Below are 25,819 nucleotides of genomic sequence, written 5' to 3' on the forward strand. Positions count from 1 at the left end.
CTGAAATTTATCTCTCAGGGGGGTTTCGGCGTCCAAATAAATGTTCCCCCACCATATTGTGAATTGCCTCTCTCAATAATTACGGGCTCACCATAGCCCGTGCTACTTGCAACTTGTTCCGAGTAGCTGAATCTATAACAACAACAAGAGTCTCTCAATATTGTTGACTAAATCAAACGTCTCTGGCCACACATCCCTCTCATACCCGCCCTGTTGTTCTCTGTGGGGGGGAGAAAAACTCACTCGCACCGCAAATGAGTTTGACATTTATTTGATAATTCCCTGAAACGCATTATTGCAAGTCAATTGAATTAAAGGTTGCAATGCTCTGCATTACTCGTGACACATCACCAGCCCAAAACGGACTCATGCATAATGTAAATTCGGACAGAAAAATATCAGGGGTGTCGTTCATCATTACAAAGCCAACATGGTGCCGGACACAACAAGCAAATTGTACACGTCAGTATTTTAATTGAGGGGGGGGGGGGTAAAAATGTAGCGTAGATGTGAGTACACAGTGTGGCCCTCGGGGTGTGGGTGTGGACACACTGGCCAGGTGTGTAGCTACACACCTGGTTCAGTGTTGGAGCGAGTCTTGCCTAATCTTGCAGGTGAGCTTCAATAATAGCGTGAGTGTTGCTCCCGCCTGAGGTGTCATGGTCCCTCAAGAGCAGGTGCCAGTACGAGCATGGCAGTGGTGCCATTGGTACTTACAGAGGTGCCATTGGTCACGGCAGCGGTGCCATTGGTGCTGGCAGCGGTGCAATTGGTCCTGGCTGCGGTGCCATTGGTCCCGGCAGCGGTGCCATTGGTGCTGGCAGCGGTGCCATTGGTCCTGGCAGCGGTGCCATTGGTCCCGGCAGCGGTGTCATTGGTCCTGGCAGCGGTGCCATTGGCCCTGGCAGCGGTGCCATTGGTCCTGGCAGCGGTGCCATTGGTCACGGCAGCGGTGCCATTGGTCCTGGCAGCGGTGCCATTGGTCACGGCAGCAGATAGCAGATATATATATATATATATATATATATATATATATATATATATATATATATATATATATATATATATATATATATATATATATATATATATATATATATATATATATATATATACACCTAAATCCACCTTAATATACTCAGTTTACAAAGTGTGATATATCTGTTATTTCTCAACTCCCGGAATGATAACGAACATGATTGCATATATATAGAGATAAACGGATATCAGATTACATCAGAGACCCGTGAGAGGCCGCTGCCTCTCCCGCCTAATTTTGCAGTCGAGAAATTCCGCACGGACCAAATTGACGAGAGGCTGTTTGTAATGTAGATTTCGTACGGTGTTCGGTTTATTGTGGAGATCCTGGCTGATCTGTTTTGGTAATGTGAGCTTGGCACGTCGTTCGGATTATAAAAGGATTCGAACGTTTGTCCAGTTTGTAACTCTCTGCGTGTCCTGGGTCCTGGGACCTCTCTTTTTATCATGGTTTTATTTCATTCAATGAGGAGGACTGATTTCTTTATCTGTTGATAACGACACTAGTCCCAAGTGGTTGGTTCCCGTCCCAGCTCCTTGTCCTCATATCCCAGCTCCTTGTCCTCATATTCCAGCTCCTTGTCCTCATATCCCAGCTCCTTGTCCTCATATTCCAGCTCCTTGTCCTCATATCCCAGCTCCTTGAATCAGCTACTGGGAACAAAACGTTTCAAGTAGCACGGGCTATGGTGAGCCCGTAGTGGACTTACCTGACACAGGAGCGGGGCTGTAACTTGATGCTCACTGATGATTGATAAAGATTAAGCCACCCAAGAGGTGGCACGGGCATGAATAGCCCGTAAGTGGTACAATTTTTGTTTTTTGTTTTTTTTCTCAGTATTCTGAGGTTGCATTTAACCATCAAGCTGTTATCGCGGGGGAGGATACTGCTTCACAGTCTTTATGAGGGTGTCCAGCTGCTGGACACCTTTGTTGACCAGGAGAGTGGCTGTGTTGATGACTTCAGGGTGGCCACTGCATGATTCAGGAACTCTTAAAGCTCTTCTAAGGTCATTGGTTGCTTCACATTCCAGAAGATAGTGAAGTAATGGCTTTTCTGTGACAGTTTGGCAGAAGATGCACTCTCTCTGTCGGGGTTCACCAATCTCCCAGTTGCATCTGTAACCTAGACGTAGTCTATATAGCCTAACTGCTATTTCCCTGTGGATTCCTTGATGCTCACTGATCAGTGTTTAATTATATAGGTAAACTACCGCTGACCTCTTGAGGTCAACGCCACGTGACCAGCAGCCGTAGCTGACCCCCCCTCCCACCCCCCCCGGGGGGCACCAGGGGTCACGTGAGCAGCGAACAATGGCGCCATTTGACCGTACTCGGAGCCATTCAGCTGAACGACACGGTTATGTCCGGTTAATCGTTACTCTGGAGTAAACCGGACTGGCACGTGTATTTTTTAAACCCTTCGTGCCGTTTTTTATTGGGTAATGTGGTTATCGTCCCAGCAACTGGCAGCATAGATCGTTCCACAGATCGTTCCACAGTGGTTGCCGGTCTTCTGGGTCTGTGGCCGGCCGCTAACCCAACCTAACCTAACCAACCGGTGTTACTTCGTTTTGTTGGTCTCTCCTGTGTTGTGCTCCTGTGTTGCGTTCTAATTGATGAGCAATCACTGTGTGGCATTTTTAAGGTGGGAAGCACGACGCTACACACACACACACACACACACACACACACACACACACACACACACACACACACACACACACACACACACACACACACACACACAGCGTCGGCTGTGAAGGAGCAGAAGCACTGTGCCTGCCACTCGCCGTGACGTACAACAAGTCACTGGTAACAGGTGAACTGTCAAAAATTTGGAAGACGGCAAATGTAGTTCCGATATACAAGAAGAAGGATAGACAGGAGGCACTGAACTACAGGCCAGTGTCCCTAACTTGCATACTATGCAAATTGATGGAAAAGATTGTGCGAAATAAGCTAGTGGAACATTTGGAGCGAAAGAACTTTGTAACACAACATTAGCATGGGTTCAGGGATGGCAAGTCCTGCCTCACAGGATTAATTGAATTCTATGACCAGGCACCACAAATCAGGCAATAAAGAGAGGGGTGGGCAGACTGCATATTTTTTGATTCCCAGAAAGTTTTTGACACAGTACCACACAAGAGACTAGTGCAAAAGCTTGAGATGCAGGCAGGAGTGAAAGGGAAGATACTCCATTGGATAAGGGAGTACCTAAGTAACAGAAGACAGCGAGTCACTGTGAGGGGTGAGGCCTCAGTTTGGCGAGACGTTACCAGTGGAGTCCCGCGGGGGTCAGTGCTTGGACCTATACTGTTTCTGATATATGTAAATGCTCTCCCAAGGGGTATAGAATCGTTCCTCTTATTGTTTGCTGATGATTCAAAAATTATGAGGAGGATTAAGACAGGATGATAGTATGAGGCTACAAGATGACCTAGACAGACTGAATGAATGAATGGTCCATCAAATAGCTATTAAAGGTCAACCCGAGTAAATGCAAGGTAATGAAACTAGGCGGTGGAAACAGAAGGCCAGACACAAGGATACAGAATAGGAGATGAAGTTCTTCTTGAAACGGACAGAGAGAAAGATCTAGGAGTTGATATCACACCAAACCTGTCTCCTGAAGTCCACACAAAAAGAATAACATCTGCGGCATATGCGAGGCTGGCTAACATCAGAACTGCATTCAGGAACCTGTACAAGGAATCATTCACAATCTTGTATACCACATATGTAAGACCAATCCTGGAGTATGCGGCCCCAGCATGGAGCCCGTACCTTGTCAATCACAAGACGAAACTAGAAAAAGTTCAGAGGTATGCCACTAGACTAGTCCCAGAACTAAGAGGCATGAGTTACGAGGAAAGGCTGCGCGAAATGCACCCCAGGACACTGGAAGACAGAAGAGTAACGGAAGACATGATCACTACCTACAAAATTCTCAGAAGAATTGACAGGGTAGATAAGGATAAGCTGTTTAACACGGGTGGTACGCGAACAAGGGGACACAGGTGGAAACTGAATACCCACATGAGCCACAGGGACGTTAGAAAGAACTTTTTCAGTGTCAGAGTAGTTAACAGATGGAATGCATTAGGCAGTGATGTGGTGGAGGCTGACTCCATACACAGTTTCAAATGTAGATATGATAGAGCCCAGTAGGCTCAGGAATCTGTACACCAGTTGATTGACAGTTGAGAGGCGGGACCAAACAGCCAAAACTCAACCCCCGCAAGCCCAACTAAGTGAGTACACACACACACACACACACACACACACACACACACACACACACACACACACACACACACACACACACACACACACACACACACACACACACACTACGGGCCTCGTAGCCTGGTGGATAGCGCGCAGGACTCGTAATTCTGTGGCGCGGGTTCGATTCCCGCACGAGGCAGAAACAAATGGGCAAAGTTTCTTTCACCCTAAGTGCCCCTGTTACCTAGCAGTAAATAGGTACCTGGGAGTTAGTCAGCTGTCACGGGCTGCTTCCTGGGGTGTGTGTGTGTGTGGTGTGTGGGAAAAAAAAAAAAAAAAAAAAAGTAGTTAGTAAACAGTTGATTGACAGTTGAGAGGCGGGCCGAAAGAGCAAAGCTCAACCCCCGCAAAAACACAACTAGTAAACACACACACACACACACACACATACACACACATACACACACACAGTAATTACTTAGGTAATTACACACACACACACACACACACACACATACACACACAGTAATTACTTAGGTAATTACACACACACACACACACACACACCAATCCTGGAGTATGCGGCCCCAGCATGGAGCCCGTACCTTGTCAAGCACAAGACGAAGCTGGAAAAAGTCCAAAGGTATGCCACTAGACTAGTCCCAGAACTAAGAGGCATGAGTTACGAGGAAAGGCTGCGGGAAATGCACCTTACGACACTGGAAGACAGAAGAGTAAGGGGAGACATGATCACAACCTACAAAATCCTCAGAGGAATCGACTGGGTAAACAAGGATAAACTATTCAACACTGGTGGGACGCGAACAAGGGGACACAGGTGGAAACTGAGTACCCACATGAGCCACAGAGACGTTAGAAGGAACTTTTTCAGTGTCAGAGTAGTTAACGGATGGAATGCATTAGGCAGTGATGTGGTGGAGGCTGACTCCATACACAGTTTTAAATGTAGATACGATAGAGCCCAGTTGGCTCAGGAATCTGTACACCAGTTGATTGACAGTTGAGAGGCGGGACCAAAGAGCCAAAGCTCAACCCCCGCAAGCACAAATAGGTGAGTACAAATAGGTGAGTATACACACACACACACACACACACACACACACACACACACACACACACACACACACAGTAATTACTTAGGTAATTACACACACACACACACACACACACACACACACACACACACACACACACACACACACACACACAGTAATTACTTAGGTAATTACACACACACACACACACACACAGTAATTACTTAGGTAATTACACACACACACACACACACACACACAGTAATTACTTAGGTAATTACACATACACATACACACACACACAGTAATTACTTAGGTAATTACACACACACACACACACACACACACACACACACACACACACACACACACACACACACACACACACACACACACACACACACGTGAGTGTAATGTTCACGCGATGAAAGTTACCTCCAGTGAAACAATCGTGACGTGTACTGAACGTGGTGAGAGTCGAGCCCCGTTAACAACAACAACAGCACGATAACAATTTACACCCCCCCCCCCCTAGCAACAAGTCGAAAACAGTTGTTTCTGAAAAACAACCCCAAACTGATATGTCCACAGAAAATGGAATCCCATTTCTGGGCAAGGCTGCCGGGGGGGGGGGGGGGGAGACTTTAAGATCTGGGACTAAGACCACACAGTATCATTAGTTTATCTTGAGGTGATTTCGGGGCTTAGCGTCTCCGCGGCCCGGTCCTCGACCAGGTCTCCTTTTTTGTTACACACACACCCCCAGGAAGCAACCCGTAGCAGCTGTCTAACTCCCAGGTACCTATTTACTGCTAGGTGAACAGGGGGGCCATCAGGGGAGAAAGTAACTCTGCCCATTTGTTTCCGCCTCCGCCGGGGATCGAACCCGAAACCTCAGGACTACGAATCCCGCGCGCTGTCCACTCAGCCGTCAGGGCCCTTTGTCCGCGAGGCCCAAGCTCTGAATTGAGAGCGACGGTGAATGTGACATGTTGAAAGTGTCCTGACGGTGAAGGTGACTATGAATATGACATGACCTCACAAGAGCCCAAACTATATATCAATCAAAGAGTGACATTGAGCAACACTAAAATCATACCGTGAAAATGAGGAATGTGGAACATGACATAAAGGTGAAAATGACCTTGCTGCCTACTGATGAAGGTGACTCTAACGAGATGAAAGTTATCTGTATGCAAATTAGGGTTTATAATGAGGGCCAGCTTGGCGTGGGGGGGGGTGGGAGGTGAGTGGGAGAGACTGTGGGAGAGAGACTGTGGGAGTGGAGACATATATCATTCAGCTGGGAACTGGGTAATTGAAGTCCGAATCCCTTTACGAAATAGACTCTAAATACACATATATAAACTCTACAGCTAATCTAGCCTCTGGGAGAACCCTGAACACCCTCCACCCCCCCCCCCCCCCCACCCACCCACCCACACCCACACCCTCCCCTAGATAACACCAGCTCCTTGCCCTTCCTTAGATAACACCTGCACCACACCCTAGATAACACCTGCTCCCCACCTTAGATAACACCAGCTCCCCACCCTAGATAACACCAGCTCCCCACCCTAGATAACACCAGCTCCCCACCCTAGATAACACCAGCTCCCCACCCTAGATAACACCAGCTCCCCACTTTAGATAACACCAGCTCCCCACCCTAGATAACACCAGTTCCCTACCCTAGATAACACCTGCTCCATACCCTTGATAACACCAGCTCCCCACCCTAGATAACACCAGCTCCCCACCCTAGATAACACCAGCTCCCCACCCTAGATAACACCAGCTCCCCACCCTAGATAACACCTGCTCCCCACCCTAGATAACACCAGCTCCCCACCCTAGATAACACCAGTGTAACAGCAGAACTATTAAGATAGTAAGACCATACATCTAACATGAAACGCTCACTAGAACGCTCACAGTTCACGCGGTCGGGTCAAGATACCTGCTCCGCACCTTCCCCCCCCCCCCCCTCCCCCCATGCTGGGTACTGAGATGGAGACTCAGTCACCAGAAGACATGGCTACTTCTCACGGCGTTATTAACATGGACCCTGAAAGCAGCCAGTCAGACGAGGAGGGCGAGTATCTAGAAGTTCTGACAAGGAATAAGAAGAAACGAAGAAGACAGGAGGCAAGGCGTAGTGTGGACAGTAATACACTTAACGGAAACGATAAAAGAATGAAGAACGACGCCGAGACTGATGCAGACAAACGGACGGAACGATGTCAGGAAGGTGAGGATCAGCGGAGATGGAGGCTTCTCTTCCCTGCCTCATGCACGCTGGCCTATCATCAGAAGCTGCTGTGGACCGTCAAACTCGGAAGAGAACACCGCAAGTTCGAGCCCCTGCTGAAGGAAGGTGTAAACAGACCTTACTTAACGGTAGGTGACCTTACTTAACGGTAGGTTCTATGGAGGCAGTGGAGTATCTTACCCAGCAAGGATACGATGGAATTCTTATGGAAATACCGGAGGGGAACGAGAAGCTGACGAAGGTAATTATCTATAAATACCCTCAGATTCTGGACCCCGAGTTTATACTCGACGACCAACGATTTGTGTGGGCCAAGCGTCACCTTATTAAAGGTGAAGCTAGGAGTCAGGTGGTGGCTCTAGTGAGAGGTGACGTACCCGAAAAAGTGTTCATCACCGGGGCTGGCTACAGGCATGTAGCAAAGTATGTGGAAGAGCCCATAATATGCCTGAAATGCTGCAGATGGGGGCATAAATCCTGGAGATGTCAAAATGATCCACGATGTCGTTTCTGCGGAAAGTCTCACCTCTCTACTGTGTGTAGAAACAGACTGAATCTGGGTGAGAAAATAGTTCCCAGATGCTGCAACTGTGGAGGTGTTCACAATGCGAGCTCGGCTGTGTGTAGCAAGAGGCCGAGTATGGCTGTTCTCCGGCCGGTGAATGTTACAGAGCAAGCAAGAGCTCTTACCCAGACACCGGGAGCACAGCAAAACAGTCTGCCCCAAACAGTGCCAGTGAACCGGACGAATGCGTGGGTAACGGAGTCACCTTTACTTAGGCAGGCTCCAGCAACAAGCAGCCACGCCACCACTCAGGACTCCGGCAGTGACAGTGTAACGGTGAGTGAAGTGGCTACTGTGGCTCAGAGAGAGGGTCATAATAATATGGTCAAGGAAGTGTGGGCTGAACTTAAAAAAGTTGGTGAGTTCCTCCAAAATCTGGGGCAGAGAATCGAGTCCATCGAGGCTAAATTAAACGTTCAGGAGGTCAAGGAAAATCACAAAACGGTGAAGGATAGTCAGGATATAGTGGTTGAGGACAAAAATGAAATATTGAGTGATGAAATGAAGGAAAGTGAAGTGTGTGTGAATGATGGTAGTCGTAGTGAAAGGAAGAACCCTATAATTACACATAAAATGAAGGAATCATTTGGGCCAATAATGGACATCTCAGGGCTGAAAAAATCTCTTGAGAATCGCAATGTCGCTTTTACTGGTGAACTTGGGAGGAGGTGGGAGATGTTATACAAGGTATGGCTATCATTTAGTGAACTTATTGGGGATGACTTAGGCAATGAATTGATTAATAATGGATCACCCTAGACTGAAAGTGTTGTCATGGAATGTTAATGGTTTGAGAAACAGGGTTACAGATGTTCATTGTTATGTGATGGGAAATGATATTGATGTTGTAGCTCTCCAGGAGACAGGGGATAGGAATGAAGGATTATTGAAATTAAATGGCTATAAAGGGTTTCACCTCTTCGCTGCAAATAACATCAGAGGCACGTCGATTTATGTTAAGAACTCCATACCAGCAGAGTTAGTAGAACCGCCATCAAAAACGCAAGGTATAGAGAGTGTTTGTGTTAAATTATCATTAAGGGAAGGGGAATTTATTGTAGTTAATTTGTATGTATCCAGGAACTGCTTCGACGCTAACTATTTACCTGACTGCATTTATACTAATCCTTCACTGGTCATTGGGGACCTTAATGCTCGGCACACAAGCCTTGGGACAGTGGGTAGTATTAATACTAATGGGGTCAAGTGGTTACAGTTTCTACAAGATCATCCAGATACCTGTCTCTTGGGAAACAATGAACCAACTCACATCAGGGGAGGACGGCTTGACTATGCCTGCGTTTTAAACTCTCAGGGGATTATGGGGGAGGCTCGGGTTGTTCGGGAACTACTTAGTGACCACTTTGCCTTGAACGTTGAATTACCACTGGGGAAAAAACAAGTCCACTTTCAAAGGAAAAGGCTAAATATTAAGAAAGATATGAAAAATTATTTTATTCAAAATATGGGAGATTGGTATCAACATTACACGCCGCTCTGCGTTGATAGTTTTTACGAGGACATGGTCGAGAACATAGAGAAATTAGTACAGAGGGAAAATAACGGGGGCAGGGGAAGCAAGACGCACGGACCTAAGAAATTTAAATATTCCAATGATCAGCAAGTCAAGGGATGGGAGAGAATGCTACGGGGTGCGCATAAAGCATGGTTAAAAAATGGAATGAGGGATGAAGAGAAAAATACAGTGTTGGAAGTGGCTAGGGAATGCAGTCAGGTGAGGAAGGAGGCGCGGGACAGATACTGGCAAGACTTTGCTCAGGCCATTGGTAATACTAAGAACCTTAAAGACATATGGAGAGCAGTAAATAAAGTCAGGGGTTGTAAGACTAAATTCATTGCTCACTCAGATCCAGGGAAAGTTGCTAATGAGTTAGTAGATAAATGGGCAAGTGCTGCTGGTATGGAGTCCTTACCTGCAGACACGAGAGTCACCATTGAGTCATGGGAAAATATTAGAAATGGAGTAACTTTATGTGCCTTAAATACAAGATCTATAGCATGCACTGAGATAACCCACGATGAGCTACTGGATGCTATAAAAAGTGGCAGCTCCACTGCTCCGGGAAAAGATGGAGTAACGTATGACATACTTAATTATTTAGCCGGTATGAAACCTAATCCCTTACTTGATTTGTTTAATATGAGTTATAGAGAGGGAAAGTTACCAAGAAAATGGAAAGAGGCTGTCATCATTCCTATCCCTAAGTCAAACGGAGGCTACAGACCTGTCTCCTTAATATCCTGCTTTTGTAAAATGATGGAAAGGATTTTGTTAAATAGGCTACTCTACCTTGTAGGTGATAACATGTCCAATAATCTCTTTGGTTTTATCAAAGGCAAAAGTACTGCGGATTGTCTCTTAAAGTGTTTGTCTAATGTGGATGACAATTGTAGAGTTTTTGTTGATCTACAAGGGGCGTTTGATAAAGCCAATGGGGAAGTAATCTTATACGAATTAGCCAATCTGGGAATAACAGGGAGATTGCTACACTGGATAAGGGATTACCTGCAAGGCAGAAAAGGTCAGGTGTATTACCAGGGATACATGTCTGAGGAACGGAGGTTTCAGTTAGGTACCCCACAAGGGGGAGTATTAAGTCCCACCTTATTCAATGTATTAATGAACAGATTAGCATCAGAGATGTATCCTCCAGGGGTCACGACGATCATATATGCTGATGACATTCTTATACAAGGCACTTCTGGGAACAAAATTCAAGATGCTCTTAACATACTTGGTACAACCTGTCACAAGTTAGGCTTAGTTATAAATGCAGATAAAACCAAATACGAGTATAGGAAACGAAGAAATATAACACTTACTCTAAATGGTGTGGAACTGAGCCGTGTACAGAAGTACAAGTATCTGGGCATGTATGTTGGATACACATGTGAGAGTAAAAATGCTGAAATAAATCATATCAGCACCTTATGTAAAGCCCGTCTGCATCCTCTAAAAGCACTGGCTTTTTCTGGTAAAGGTGTTGGGGTACCTATCTTGCGGATGCTATACATAAGCACTGTTCGATCCCTGATAGACTACGCAGCACCCGTATTGTCTTACACAGGCCAAGGCAGAATTCAAAAAATAGAGCTGATACAGAACGAGGCTATGAGGATTATTCTTGGATGTCAAAGAAATGCAATGATTGAAATAATGAGAATGGAATTAAATTTACAGAGTGTGTGTGATAGAGTCCGTGACATTAACACTAGAGTATCTATTCGTTTCATGCGGAGAAAAGGAGGGGATAAGCTGTTTGAGAGCGTTCAGACCTGCTTGAGTGACGTACACACTTCCAGGAAACTGAGGGAGACTCGCTATACGAGAGGATTAGCTCATGACCTCAGGGAATACGACGTACTTGACTGCTGTAAACCCTCTCGAAAGTGTAATATGTCTGCTCCCTGGAAAGTACAGAAAATAGACGTCGAAATTGTACCCCTCAAGGTGAAAAAGATTCATCATGAACCGGGACAATTACGGTGTTTGTATGGAAGCATGATATCTCGGTTACCAAGAGGCAACAGTTTACATGTATATTGCGACGGGTCGGTGGCGGAGGATGGCAGGGCAGGGTGTGGTGTCCTAATAAGGGATTATACGGAGTTTGGGACTGTGGACAGGATAATTGAACTCCGGCTTAGTAATTATATATCATCCACACAAGCTGAACTGCAGGCCATTCTGGCGTGTTTGGAGGAAGTACGTCATGACGACAAAAATGTTTTTGTATTTGTCGATAGCCGAGGAGCACTGGAGTCCTTAAACAGTAGAAACCCAGTCTTCATGTCTATAGTGGAGGACTGTAAGAGAAGAATAACTGAGATACAGCTGAAAGGTTATAGTGTGAAATTCATGTGGATTCCATCTCATGTTGGAATAGTGCTCAACGAGGTGGCGGATGACTTGGCCAAACGTGCCACATCAAAACCACAAGTTGACATTGAATGTGAATTCACAATGAGACAAATAAGAAGCAAAATCAGAAATATTCAGGCACAGGCGGGAGTGGAGAGGAGAGAGATAATGTATGAGAGTAGTCAAACCATGCAACACTACATGTATGTGAGTCAAAACACCCATTTCACTTATGGTAAAAGGAGAAATGCTTGGAGTGACTCTGTGTACATGCGGCTCAGGCTTGGGTACAAATATTACTGGGAATATGGGATAGATGTTCATGGTAATGACACGAAGTGTAAACTATGTGGTATGTTAAGGTCTCACACCCTTGCCCATTATATTCTTGATTGTCCGTTGATTAGTGTATATAGAAACACTGAGATAAGGACTGTTCCTGAACAAATAGCCTGGATGTGTCACAACGGAAAGGTTGATGATATTCTTGAGAGATATAAGAATTTTGCACCAAGATTGTAATATTTTGTTGAATTATCTGCAGGTGTCTTGCAAATTGTCTATACAGTATACCAAGGTCATAAAAGTATTTGTGTGTACGTCTGATACCATACTCCTTGTGAGGGAGGAAATGTATATTTTTACCTCTCAGAATGTTTGGTAATATGTTTATTTGTGATGTGTGTATATGTATATATTAACACGTTGTACTGAACGGGGTGAGAATAGCTTGAGCTACCTCATCCCTTTGTGTGTATTTTACCTCAATAAACTTATTTCAATTTCAATTTCAATTTCTCACTAGAAAGGAGGATACATCTTTTATAGAAATCTGGAGTTAGTTGGTAGAGGCCTGACTGGGAGGCTTGGGTCAGCCCTTCCCCAAGGAATTGGAACTCATGTGTAGAAAACTGCAGCGCCACTCGGATCCTGTGTCGAGGCATCAAACTAGGAGAATAATTCAGGTATTAAAGAATTAGTAGGAATAATCAAGCGTGGGTTAAGTACTTATGTTCAAATTAACGTCAATTGAGAATAAAGAATGAGTCTCGTGTGTTATAAAAGAAGCATTTGACGTCAGTAAGAATATGAACATATGTAAGAAATATCTCGTACTTGGTAAATAAGTACCTCCCAGTCTTGCTTATTAATTCATGTAAATTAGTGAAATGCAAGTGCTATTCAATATTGTAATTAACCTGGATCCATCATCTAGATAATTCCCAATTATTTTGGAATAATAAATCACCTTCAGTGACGAATACAGGATTTTAAGTTAGTAATCTCCTTCAAAGATTAATTTGGCAACTGAGCTAGGGGGGTCAGCCTTACACGAGGTCAGTGTGGGTTGAGACGTCTTGGGGTCAACATCTCTCCAGAGGCAGGGCTGAACATCTAGGCCTGGCTGTGGTACTTAAGGTTATTGTTTAGTCTGAGTTATCACGGGAGACATCTCTCGTCACGCAGGGTGCAGTCGCACCTCCACTGATCTCCAGTATCAGCTCTTGATACTGGTAATGGCTCAAAAGGGCCACCACTTACGGGCATTTCATGCCCGTGCCACCTTTTGGGTGGCTTAATCTTCATCAATCAATCTGAGTTATTACAGTCTAGAATCCACATTATTTCTTGTAGTCAATTACCAATTGCCTCAGTTAGGAAAATATTCAGTTAGGAAGTGCTCAGATAGGGCGGCTTATTTTTTTATTTTCTTTGATAATCTTTGATTTCATAAATTTTGTTTAGAATTTAAGGCGTTTAGTAGAATTTCCCCCAACGTTTATTTTACGTTCTTGCAGGGTTCAAGCCCCCATGTTTGGGACTACCACCTCTGCAAGCCTGCAAGCAGTTATTTAATACCTCAGATAATCCCTTTGTACAAGCCTGCAAGCAGTTATTTAATACCTCAGATAATCCCTTTGTACAAGCCTGCAAGCAGTTATTTAATACCTCAGATAATCCCTTTGTACAAGCCTGCAAGCAGTTATTTAATACCTCAGATAATCCCTTTGTACAAGCCTGCAAGCAGTTATTTAATACCTCAGATAATCCCTTTGTACAAGCCTGCAAGCAGTTATTTAATACCTCAGATAATCCCTTTGTACAAGCCTGCAAGCAGTTATTTAATACCTCAGATAATCCCTTTGTACAAGCCTGCAAGCAGTTATTTAATATCTCAGATAATCCCTTTGTACAAGCCTGCAAGCAGTTATTTAATACCTCAGATAATCCCTTTGTACAAGCCTGCAAGCAGTTATTTAATACCTCAGATAATCCCTTTGTACAAGCCTGCAAGCAGTTATTTAATACCTCAGATAATCCCTTTGTACAAGCCTGCAAGCAGTTATTTAATACCTCAGATAATCCCTTTGTACAAGCCTGCAAGCAGTTATTTAATACCTCAGATAATCCCTTTGTACTTTGATTTAATTCCACACTTAACGTAAATCTTATCCCTCCTTTCCTGATAACTGGGGATCCATTTTCGGGGTTTATGCCTAATTGGCGGTATCCTGCTTCACCGTCAATTGGGGGAATTACCTGGTGGGTAGAAGATAGCAGGTGCTGGCGGCGTAAGTCAGAGCTGGCAGTGTAGCATTGAAAGGTACAGTATCCTTGAGCTGTGATATCTAAATGACCCTAGATAACACGTGCTCCCCACCCTAGATAACACCAACTCCACACCCCTAGATAACACCAGCTCCTCACCCTAGATAACACCAGCTCCACACCCTAGATAACACCTGCTCCACATCCTAGATAACACCAGCTCCCCACCCTAGATAACACCTGCTCCACATCCTAGATAACACCAGCTCCCCACCCTAGATAACACGTGCTCCACACCCTAGATAACACCAGCTCCTCACCCTAGATAACACCAGCTCCACACCCTAGATAACACCTGCTCCACATCCTAGATAACACCAGCTCCCCACCCTAGATAACACGTGCTCCACACCCTAGATAACACCAGCTCCTCACCCTAGATAACACCAGCTCCACACCCTAGATAACACCTGCTCCACATCCTAGATAACACCAGCTCCCCACCCTAGATAACACGTGCTCCACACCCTAGATAACACCAGCTCCTCACCCTAGATAACACCAGCTCCACACCCTAGATAACACCTGCTCCACATCCTAGATAACACCAGCTCCACATCCCTACATAACACCTGCTCTACACCCTAGATAACATATATGTGATATCGTCCACTCACATCAACTATTTCTTCGCCATAACAAATATTGTTTTAAAAACTACCTTTACTACTCTTGTTGATGATTCAAGACGAGCGCTTGTGGATTAGAGCTCTTAAGTTTGTCTTAGGCAAAAGGTTAAAGCGATTTGGGTCTCCTTGGTGTTCAAAGAACATGGTGCGCATCGCTCTGCGTCGCTCTGCGTCGCTCTGCATGGCTCTGTGTCGCTCTGCGTCGGTTTGCATGGCTCTGTGTCGCTCTGCGTCGGTTTGCATGGCTCTGTGTCGCTTTGCGTCGCTCTGCATGGCTCTGTGTCGCTCTGCGTCGGTTTGCATGGCTCTGTGTCGCTCTGCGTCGGTTTGCATGGCTCTGTGTCGCTCTGCGTCGGTTTGCATGGCTCTGTGTCGCTCTGCGTCGCTCTACATCGCCCTGCGTCGCTCTACATCGCCCTGCGTCGCTCTGCGCCACGACGGGTGCTGCCATCTGCAGTGCCTCTGAGCCAACGGGCCATTCCCATGCATGTATTCTGTTTGTCTAGTCTCTTCTTGTCCTTGTGGAGGCTGGGTGCCGGTGGTGTATTGTTGGGCTGGTGTTGGGGCATTGTGCTTCTCTGGTGAAGGTTTTTGTTTGTGTTTGTGCGCGGGGGGGGGGGGTGTACTCACCTAGTTGTACTTGTAGGGGGGGGGAGGGTTGAGCTGTGGCTCTTTGGTCCTGCCTCTCAACCGTGTGTGTGTGTGTGTGTGTGTGTGTGTTTATGTTTGATGAGAATGTCTTAGTTCGTTTGGGGAGTAGGGAAGGGAACTATCATGGGGGGAAAGCGCCAAGTCATTACGACTATATAGCACTGGGAAGGGGTCAGGATAAGGATTTGGGATGGAACGGGGGGGGGGCAGGAATGGTCTGTCTCTCTCTCTCTCTCTCTCTCTCTCTCTCTCTCTCTCTCTCTCTCTCTCTCTCTCTCTCTCTCTCTCTCTCTCTCTCTCTCTCTCTCTCTCTCTCTCTCACACACAAAGTTCCCGAAGAAATATACAAAAATTCACTTTCACAATCAGAGTGATAGACGGTTGGAACAAGTTAGGTGAGAAGGTGGTGGAGGCCAAGACCGTCAGTAGTTTCAAAGCGTTATATGACAAAGAGTACTGGGAAGACGGGACACCACGAGCGTAGCTCCCATCCTGTAACTACGCCTAGGTAACAACACTTAGGTAATTACGCACCTACAATAACCTCACCCCCCCCCCTTCTCCCCCCACAGCTCCAGCTCTACGGCTACAACTCGCAGCTCTATCGTAACTTCAGCCAGGCCTCAGCCCAGGTGTACGGTGTGGTGGGGATCGCTCTCCTAATACAGGTGAGTTGATTACCACCAGGTGAGTTAATTAACACCAGGTGAGTTGATTACCACCAGGTGAGTTAATTAACACCAGGTGAGTTGATTAACACCAGGTGAGTTGATTGACAGCAGGTGAGTTGATTGACACCAAGTGAGTTGATTGACAGCAGGTGAGTTGATTGACACCAAGTGAGTTGATTGACAGCAGGTGAGTTGATTGACACCAAGTGAGTTGATTAACAACAGGTGAGTTGATTAACAACAGGTGAGTTGATTGACAGCAGGTGAGTTGATTAACAACAGATGAGTTGATTAACAACAGGTGAGTTGATTAACAACAGGTGAGTTGATTGACAGAAGGTGAGTTGATTGACACCAAGTGAGTTGATTAACAACAGGTGAGTTGATTAACAACAGATGAGTTGATTAACAACAGGTGAGTTGATTAACACCAGGTGAGTTGATTAACAACAGGTGAGTTGATTAACAACAGATGAGTTGATTAACAACAGGTGAGTTGATTACCACCAGGTGAGTTAATTACCACCAGGTGAGTTGATTAACAACAGGTGAGTTGATTACCACCAGGTGAGTTAATTAACACCAGGTGAGTTGATTACCACCAGGTGAGTTAATTAACACCAGGTGAGTTGATTACCACCAGGTGAATTGATTAACAACAGGTGAGTTGATTACCCCCAGGTGAGTTGATTAACACCAGGTGAGTTGATTACCACCAGGTGAGTTAATTAACACCAGGTGAGTTGATTACCACCAGGTGAGTTGATTACCACCAGGTGAATTGATTAACAACAGGTGAGTTGATTACCCCCAGGTGAGTTGATTAACAACAGGTGAGTTGAGAGGCAGGGGACGTAGTTAAAGCCAACTCAACCCATTATCAACGTTACGGGCTCACCATAGCCCGTGCTACTGGAACGTATTGTTCTAGAGTAGCGAATCTTAAACAACAACAACATTATCAACGCCACAGTTCGAAACAACGCAAAACGATCGAAAATTCGTGCAGTAGATTGCCGAGGGAGTAACAGGCCCCTGTGGCGGGTGGCTGAAAGGTGGGGATCCAGGAGCTAAAGCTCTTGCAGGAACAAGTAGCCCAGTTCACTGGCTGATAAAGGTCGTTGCTCCCCCCCCCGGTACAATGGGCAAGGCGACACCAGCCTCATCTTTTATGCACTGGAGAAGGGCAAGAGAGAGAGGGAGAGAGAGAGACACCCCGCCGCCCCGGGTCAGGATATTGCCTTCCCGCGCGCTCCGCCCCAATACTGTGATGGCATTCATAATCCTCCTGATATTTCTGACTCGGTAAACGGCGCATAGGAAGTCTGTGGGGGCCCTCTGTCTCCTTCCTAAAGTGGGGGCCCTCTATCTCCTTCCTAAAAAAGGGCCCTCTCTCTCCTTCCTAAAGTGGGGGCCCTCTCTCTCCTTCCTAAAGTGGGGGCCCTCTGTCTCCTTTCTAGAGGGGGCCCTCCGTCTCCTTCCTACAGGGGGCCCTCCGTCTCCTTCCTACAGGGGGCCCTCCGTCTCCTTCCTACAGGGGGCCCTCCGTCTCCTTCCTACAGGGGGCCCTCCGTCTCCTTCCTACAGGGGGCCCTCCGTCTCCTTCCTACAGGGGGCCCTCCGTCTCCTTCCTACAGGGGGCCCCCCTTTCTCCGCCCGGTATGGGGGCCGTCACCGTCGATAAGAAACTGTATATTGTTGGCGGATGTCAGGCAGTGTGACGTCAAGAGCAGCAGTTGGGCGTTTAAGATTCTTATGTCATTATGATAGATGTGGCATTTTGATTGGCTGCTTGAGTGTGTGACGTCGAGGGAACAGGTTGGCGCCTGAACTGTGATTGGTTGTGTGGTTGTATGACGTCGAGGGAAGAAGCAGGCTCCTGAACTGTGATTGGTTGTGGGGTTGTGTGACGTCGAGGGAAGAAGCAGGTTCCTGAACTGTGATTGGTTGTGTGGTTGTATGACGTCGAGGGAAGAAGCTGGCTCCTGAACTGTGATTGGTTGTGAGGTTGTGTGACGTCGAGGGAAGAAGCTGGCTCCTGAACTGTGATTGGTTGTGTGGTTGTATGACGTCGAGGGAAGAAGCAGGCTCCTGAACTGTGATTGGTTGTGGGGTTGTGTGACGTCGAGGGAAGAAGCAGGTTCCTGAACTGTGATTGGTTGTGTGGTTGTATGACGTCGAGGGAAGAAGCTGGCTCCTGAACTGTGATTGGTTGTGAGGTTGTGTGACGTCGAGGGAAGAAGCTGGCTCCTGAACTGTGATTGGTTGTGTGGTTGTATGACGTCGAGGGAAGAAGCTGGCTCCTGAACCGTGATTGGTTGTGAGGTTGTATGACGTCGTGGGAAGAAGCAGGTTCCTGAACTGTGATTGGTTGTGTGGTTGTGTGACGTCGAGGGAAGAAGCAGACTCCTGAACCGTGATTGGTTGGAGGGACAATAAGTACTTGTGTCCTTCGCGTGAAATGAGGAGAGATGGCTGACCACAGTAGGCAGGTGTCCGCTGTAACCTGGCCTCACCTGGTGTTAGTGGTAAATTATAAATGATAACTTCCTCACGTAACAACTAGAAAAGAGGTGATTATATACGGATTACTGAAGTTCCTGGCGGGGCGTCGCGGGCGTGTGTTGGCGGGCCGTGGGCGTGTGTGGGTGGCCGCGGGCGTGTGTGGGCGGACCGTGGGCGTGTGTGGGTGGCCGCGGGCGTGTGTGGGCGGACCGTGGGCGTGTGTGGGTGGCCGCGGGCGTGTGTGGGCGGCCGTGGGCGTGTGCGGGCGTCGCGGGCTCGCTCCAGGGTAGCCAGGGAGCTGTGTGGTCTGGTGAGAGGACTGACGAGGAGGGCACTTGGCGTGTGACTAATGCTGTCTCTCCCACAGGTCGGTGAGAGGATGTCCCCGGAGCTGCGGGTCCTGCTGGAGGGACTTGACACCATCACCTACGGCGGTGAGTCCTTCACTCGGAGGTCCTGTGGTGGGCCTTGTGGCTGGTAGCTGTGGTGGCCCCTGTGGCTGGTGGCTGTGGTGGGCCCTTGTGGCTGGTAGCTGTGGTGGCCCCTGTGGCTGGTGGCTGTGGTGGGCCTTGTGGCTGGTAGCTGTGGTGGCCCCTGTGGCAGGTGGCTGTGGTGGGCCCTTGTGGCTGGAGGCTGTGGTGGGCCTTGTGGCTGGTGTGGCCCCTGTGGCTGGTGGCTACCACAACTTGACCGTGGGATGTGGAAGTCTCTGAAAATGTTTAGTGGCGGTTAGCATGGCGGGAGCTGCAAAAGTTGTCAGTCGCAACAAACTGTCAGTAATTGATGACCCCCGTTGACCTCCCCTGACCTCCCCCCCCCCCGTCGTCTCTCACCTCCCCCCCCCGGTCGTCTCTCACCTCCTCCCCCCCCCCCCGTCGTCTCTCACCTCCTCCCCCCCCCGGTCGTCTCTCACCTCCTCCCCCCCCCCGGTCGTCTCTCACCTCCCCCCCCCCACACCCCCACTGCACACACAGCCCAGGAACCTGTACACCAGTAGATTGACAGTTAAGAAGCTCCCGGGGCCAAAAAGCCGAAGCTCAACCTCCGCGCAAGCACAACTAGGTGAGAGCGCACACACACACACACACACACATACACACACACAATCTGTTTTTCTTCAGAAATTCCTTTGTGTTTTACCATGAGTTTCATGGCCCTACACTGTGAGCGTATTAACATAATCTGGGCTCCAGATTGTCTATATATGTAACCCCTCAGACAATACAGACACAAGTTTTAGGTGTGTTTCTCTCACTCCCAGGTGAGGAGGACTGCTGTTTCTCTCACTCCCAGGTGAGGAGGACTGATGTTTCTCTCACTCCCAGGTGAGGAGGACTGATGTTTCTCTCACTCCCAGGTGAGGAGGACTGATGTTTCTCTCACTCCCAGGTGAGGAGAACTGCTGTTTCTCTCACTCCCAGGTGAGGAGGACTGCTGTGTCTCTCACTCCTAGAAAGCATTAATTTTTCTTTCCTAATTTACAAGAAAATCTTCTCACATGACAGAAAAATTACCATTTCTCACCGTCAGGCTCAGCCAGTGTGGACCGCAAGCCTCCACCTCTCACTTCCCTGCTCACTTTCACCCTCACCCTCACCCCTCACCTTCACCCTCACCCCTCACCTTCACCCCTCACCTTCACCCTCACCCTCACCCCTCACCTTCACCTTCATCCCTCACCTTCAACCTCACCCCCCTCACCCGTCACCTTCAGTCTAATATTTTCGGTCAACTCTCTTCTACACCTCCGCACAAAACCTCATTTTTACCTCTACTCTCACCATCACATTGTTCACCTCTACTCTCACCATCACACTGTTCACCTCTACTATCACCATCACATTGTTCACCTCTACTGTCAGCCCCTCCTCCCCTGCTCTTCACCACCAACACACTACATCAGTGTGTCGTGGAGTCACTGGCCATCTCAGGCCACACTGTAACACGGCCTCATTGTCACATCCATCACATTATTTGCTGCCTTCCTCCTCTCCACCCATACCCACCCTCTAACACCCGACCAGTGTTTGTCGGGTCCCTTAGCCTCGAAGAAGTGGGTACGGTGCACACGGGGAGGCCTTGTGGGGCTGTGACGTGTTCTCGTAGGTCATCTACTCCTAGCACCCCCTTCTTCTTCAACTTTATTACTCAACACTGGTTACACAGACGGTATAAAACTCATTGCCACAGGCTGTCGCGAGCCTCAAGGTTATTAGATTCATCTGACAGAAATCATGAGTGCTTTTTCCCTCTATGTTGCCACGCTGGGGTGCTGGAAGGGGAGGCTGGCACCGCTAGGATGTCTTCTCGCTTCCATGAATAAATGGGGACAAAATTGTACTGAAGATCCAGTTCTCTGTATTCACGGAACTTGCCGGAAACCCTGTGGATGGCAGTATCATCCTGATGTACATCACTAATGTAAGTGTAGGTGTGGGCCAAGCCTGACGTTTACCTGTAGTCCCGCGCCAACTGTCTTCCTTCCTTCCATAGGTGCACTGTGATAACATCTAGACAACCTGCAGCATTGGTTGAGGTAAGGCACTACCAGGAGAAAGTGCCAAACCGTTATGACTTTATAGCACCAGTATTGGCAGAGTTGCAGAACTTTAGGTAATGGGGCTCTGTCTCTGCTGGATACCCAGCCGTGGTAATACTCCTCTTACTAATGCCATTAACTTCACTGTGCCTTGAGTGCCAGTACCCTGTTTTTTGGAGGAGCAGGTCATGCTCACCATATTCACCACAAATACATTTATATCCGGTGTGAATTATGGCAGCAAGACAAAGAGACATTGCAATTTCGAGGGTCAGTGCTGCCAGATAATGACATGGGGGTTGCTAATAGGAAGTCACCCGCATGGAGAGCTGCCACTGCTGTGAGGGGAGGAGTCTTGCAAGAGGTTGTTGCAGCATCTAGACACCGCAGCTGCTTGCTCTACGGTGGCAATATCCCAGCTGGATTACTTGTGGGCTTTAGATGGAGGTGGCTAGAGTGTTGGGACTGAGAGAAACTCACTCAGTGGTCCAGTGCATAAAACTGTAATCGTCTACCTTTGTTATTTAGTACTTGATGGATCACGATACAGAAACACTCTCGAACATGTATTTGGTTACCATTATTTATTTTAGTGCATAAATCTGAAAACGTGTCGAATGTCAATTCTGAACTGTGAATTGAGCCAGAGTTCCTTAGTGTGTTTCTTGAGTCTATTACTCAAGTCACCCCTCTGGACTCACCTTCACCTACACCCGATCTGTCCACCAATAACCTCCTCCCCCTCCTTCCCCTGACGAGGTGTCCCTCCTGCAGGGTCGTCGGTGACGGCGGCGTCGCTGGTGGTGAGCGGGTTGCTGCCGTCCACGGAGCACTACCTCACCTACGAGGGCTCCCTCACCGAGCCTGCCTGCCACGAGACCGTCACCTGGATCATACCCAACAAGCCTCTCTACATCAACGTTGCCATGGTGAGTCCTGCCGCCGGGAGGAGGCGAGGGAGACCCACTGGTCCGGGGAGGTCACCCCCAGCCAAGAACGACTCTCTCGTGGTGCACCCAACCACTTGGGCTGGACGGTAGAGCGACGGTCTCGCTTCATGCAGATCGGCGTTCAATCCCTGACCGTCCAAGTGGTTGGGGCACCATTCCTTTCCCCCGGCCCATCCCCAAATCCTTATCCTGACCCCTTCCCGGTGCTATATAGTCGTAATGGCTTGGCACTTTTCCTTGATAATTCCTTCCTTCTCTCGAGGTGCTTAAGATTATAAGCCAAGAAGTAGAGGTAGTAGAAAGGAAGTAGTTAATGGAATGATTTTAATTTTCCTAGTTGTGGTAGCGGTAGAAGTTGTATCAATGGTTGTAGTACCAGTAGATGTATAGCACAATGTATCTGTCCACTACTTAACATACACTGGTCTTAGGAGAACAGTGTATATTGACTTATAAAGGTGTTGTATGAGACGCATTTATTTTCTCTTATCATTACACACAGGGAAAGAAAATGTTTCTGTCAAAGAGAGTAATGACTTCAAAGGATAAACGCTCGTAATGTTTTATGTCATCGGTGTATATCGGAAACCATTATCGGTGTCCTGAATAACGTTCTTCAATAGATCGCTCATATATATTTTTATATATATATATAAGGAAGGATTCCAGAAGCAACTAACTGCTGCCCAACTATATGTTTGACTTATATAGAATTTATTAGAGTCGTTACAAGGTATTGTAAAATACCTTGTATTACTACAATCTTTTACAGGGGTATTACAAAATAACTTGTAAAGATTGCAATAAATTCTATATAGGTCAAACATGCAAAGATTTGAAATTTCGAATTTCACAACATAAATATTTTGTAGCAAGAAATGACCAATTATCTAATGCTCTATTCATTCATTCGTCAGAAAATTGTCACCAAATTCATTGGGAGAGTTCTTCGAAAACAAATTGTAAAAATCATTTTCAATGGAAACATTATTGCATCTGCTTTAATACAATTCACAAAACCATACAATATTAACATTAGTAATGTTTTGTACAATTTCGATCCATTTAATTGATTAATTAAAAGACTATTTGAGTAAGGTCATTAACACTTAGTTATCTCATTAAAAGCTCACGAGTATTCTTGCTTCCTGGAAGTCACATGTCTCAGCCTATGGGTCAGCTGCAATTTTTTCTTATGTTCATGAAGACGTTGTATTTCACCTCGCTGCTTATATATTACCACGACTGACTTGTAATATCTTACGGGTTATTCATGCCCGTGCCACCTTTAGGGGTGGCTTAATCTTCATCAATCATCTTGTAATATCCATCCTTCCGAAGATGTAATGATTAATACAAAAGTATTTAAGGAATGTCCTGTCTTATTTTCCTTCGTGGTCATATATATATATATATATATATATATATATATATATATATATATATATATATATATATATATATATATATATATATATATATATACAGCACGTGATATGGGGGTGTGGGGGTGGGGCATGGTCAATGAAATAGTGTTGGCGAGTGTAACCAGGTATTGGATACTTCTAGGTGTCCCCACCGACCAGTACTGACCAGTACACTGTACACTAGCTTGGGCCCCATTCAAACCCACACACACACACACACACACACACACACACACACACACACACACACACACACACACACACACACACACACACACACACACACACACACACACACACAGAAATGGTCAGAGAAATGGCTACTGGAATTCAACACGAGCAAATGTAAAGTTATGGAAATGGGACTAGGAGATAGGAGACCAAAGGGACAGTACACAATGAAGGGGAACAGCCTACCTGTGACGACGCGCGAAAGAGACCTGGGGGTGGACGTAACACCTAATCTATCTCCTGAGGCACATATAAATAGGATAACGACAGCAGCGTACTCTACACTGGCAAAAGTTAGAACATCATTCAGAAACCTAAGTAAGGAGGCATTTAGGGCGCTTAACACTGCCTACGTGAGGCCAGTCTTAGAGTATGCCGCCTCATCATGGAGTCCCCATCTGAAGAAGCATATAATGAAACTGGAAAAGGTTCAGAAGTTTGCAACGAGACTCGTCCCAGAGCTACGAGGGATGGGGTATGAGGAGCGCCTGAGGGAACTGTGCCTTACGACACTAGAAAGAAAAAGGGAGAGGGGGGACATGATAGGAACGTATAAGATACTCAGAGGGATTGACAGAGTGGACATAGACGAAATGTTCACACGGAATAGTAACAGAACGAGGGGACATGGATGGAAGCTTGAAACTCAGATGAGTCACAGAGATGTTAGGAAGTTTTCTTTTAGCGTGAGAGTAGTGGGGAAATGGAATGCACTTCAGGAACAGGTTGTGGAAGCAAATACTATTCATAATTTTAAAACCAGGTATGATAGGGAAATGGGACAGGAGTCATTGCTGTAAACAACCGATGCTCGAAAGGCGGGATCCAAGAGTCATTGCTCGATCCTGCAGACACAACTAGGTGAGTACACACACACACACACACACACACACACACACACACACACACACACACACACACACACACACACACACACACACACACACACACACACATACACACACACACACACACACACACACACACACACACACACACACACACACACACACACACACACACACACACACACACACACACACACACACACACACTGAGGTCACCGGGATTGACGTCGGCAACAGTCCGACCGTTTCCCAAAGAATTTGGAAGCTGAGACGGCAACCCGGATGAGGTTCGTGTCCATTCCCGGAAACCCAACTTCAATTAGACAATTAGGTTAATGCAGACACGGCTGGCGAGGACCGTGGCCCCAGGGACGTGTGTGGCAGAGGGTGACACTCCAGCGCTTGGAATCAGGTCGGCTGAAGGTATATTTACAGATTGGGGTTCATTGTTCTTGTGACTGGAAGATCTCGCACCAAGAGTGTGTGATGGGACGAGGGAATCTTTGGTCACATATATATGTGACTACGTTGTCAGTCTAGCGTCCCTGGAAATATAATCTGGCAGTCATACTAACGGGTTCGTAGGCTTTATAATGTATAATGTAGTGTTGGTGTAGTGTGTGTGTGTGGTGTAGGGGACGAGGTGTATTTGATGCCGGAGTTGGGTCCCCCACCACCTATAATGGGTATACTTTATGCATTTCCTTCAGT

General features: G+C 46.8%; 1 protein-coding gene across 1 annotated transcript in view; it reads left to right on the forward strand.

The window, feature by feature from the left end:
• The window catches only part of LOC138355572 (carbonic anhydrase-related protein 10-like), a 53,930-nt gene that overhangs the window by 5,142 nt on the left and 22,969 nt on the right, over nucleotides 1-25,819 (forward strand). Inside the window, exons 4-6 of the mRNA XM_069310869.1 lie at nucleotides 16,510-16,605; nucleotides 19,481-19,547; nucleotides 22,427-22,581. Coding sequence (XP_069166970.1) covers nucleotides 16,510-16,605; nucleotides 19,481-19,547; nucleotides 22,427-22,581 — 318 coding nt within the window. The remainder of the gene's footprint in view (nucleotides 1-16,509; nucleotides 16,606-19,480; nucleotides 19,548-22,426; nucleotides 22,582-25,819) is intronic.

Source organism: Procambarus clarkii, chromosome 6, assembly GCF_040958095.1.
Source record: "Procambarus clarkii isolate CNS0578487 chromosome 6, FALCON_Pclarkii_2.0, whole genome shotgun sequence".
Lineage (NCBI taxonomy): Eukaryota > Metazoa > Arthropoda > Malacostraca > Decapoda > Cambaridae > Procambarus > Procambarus clarkii.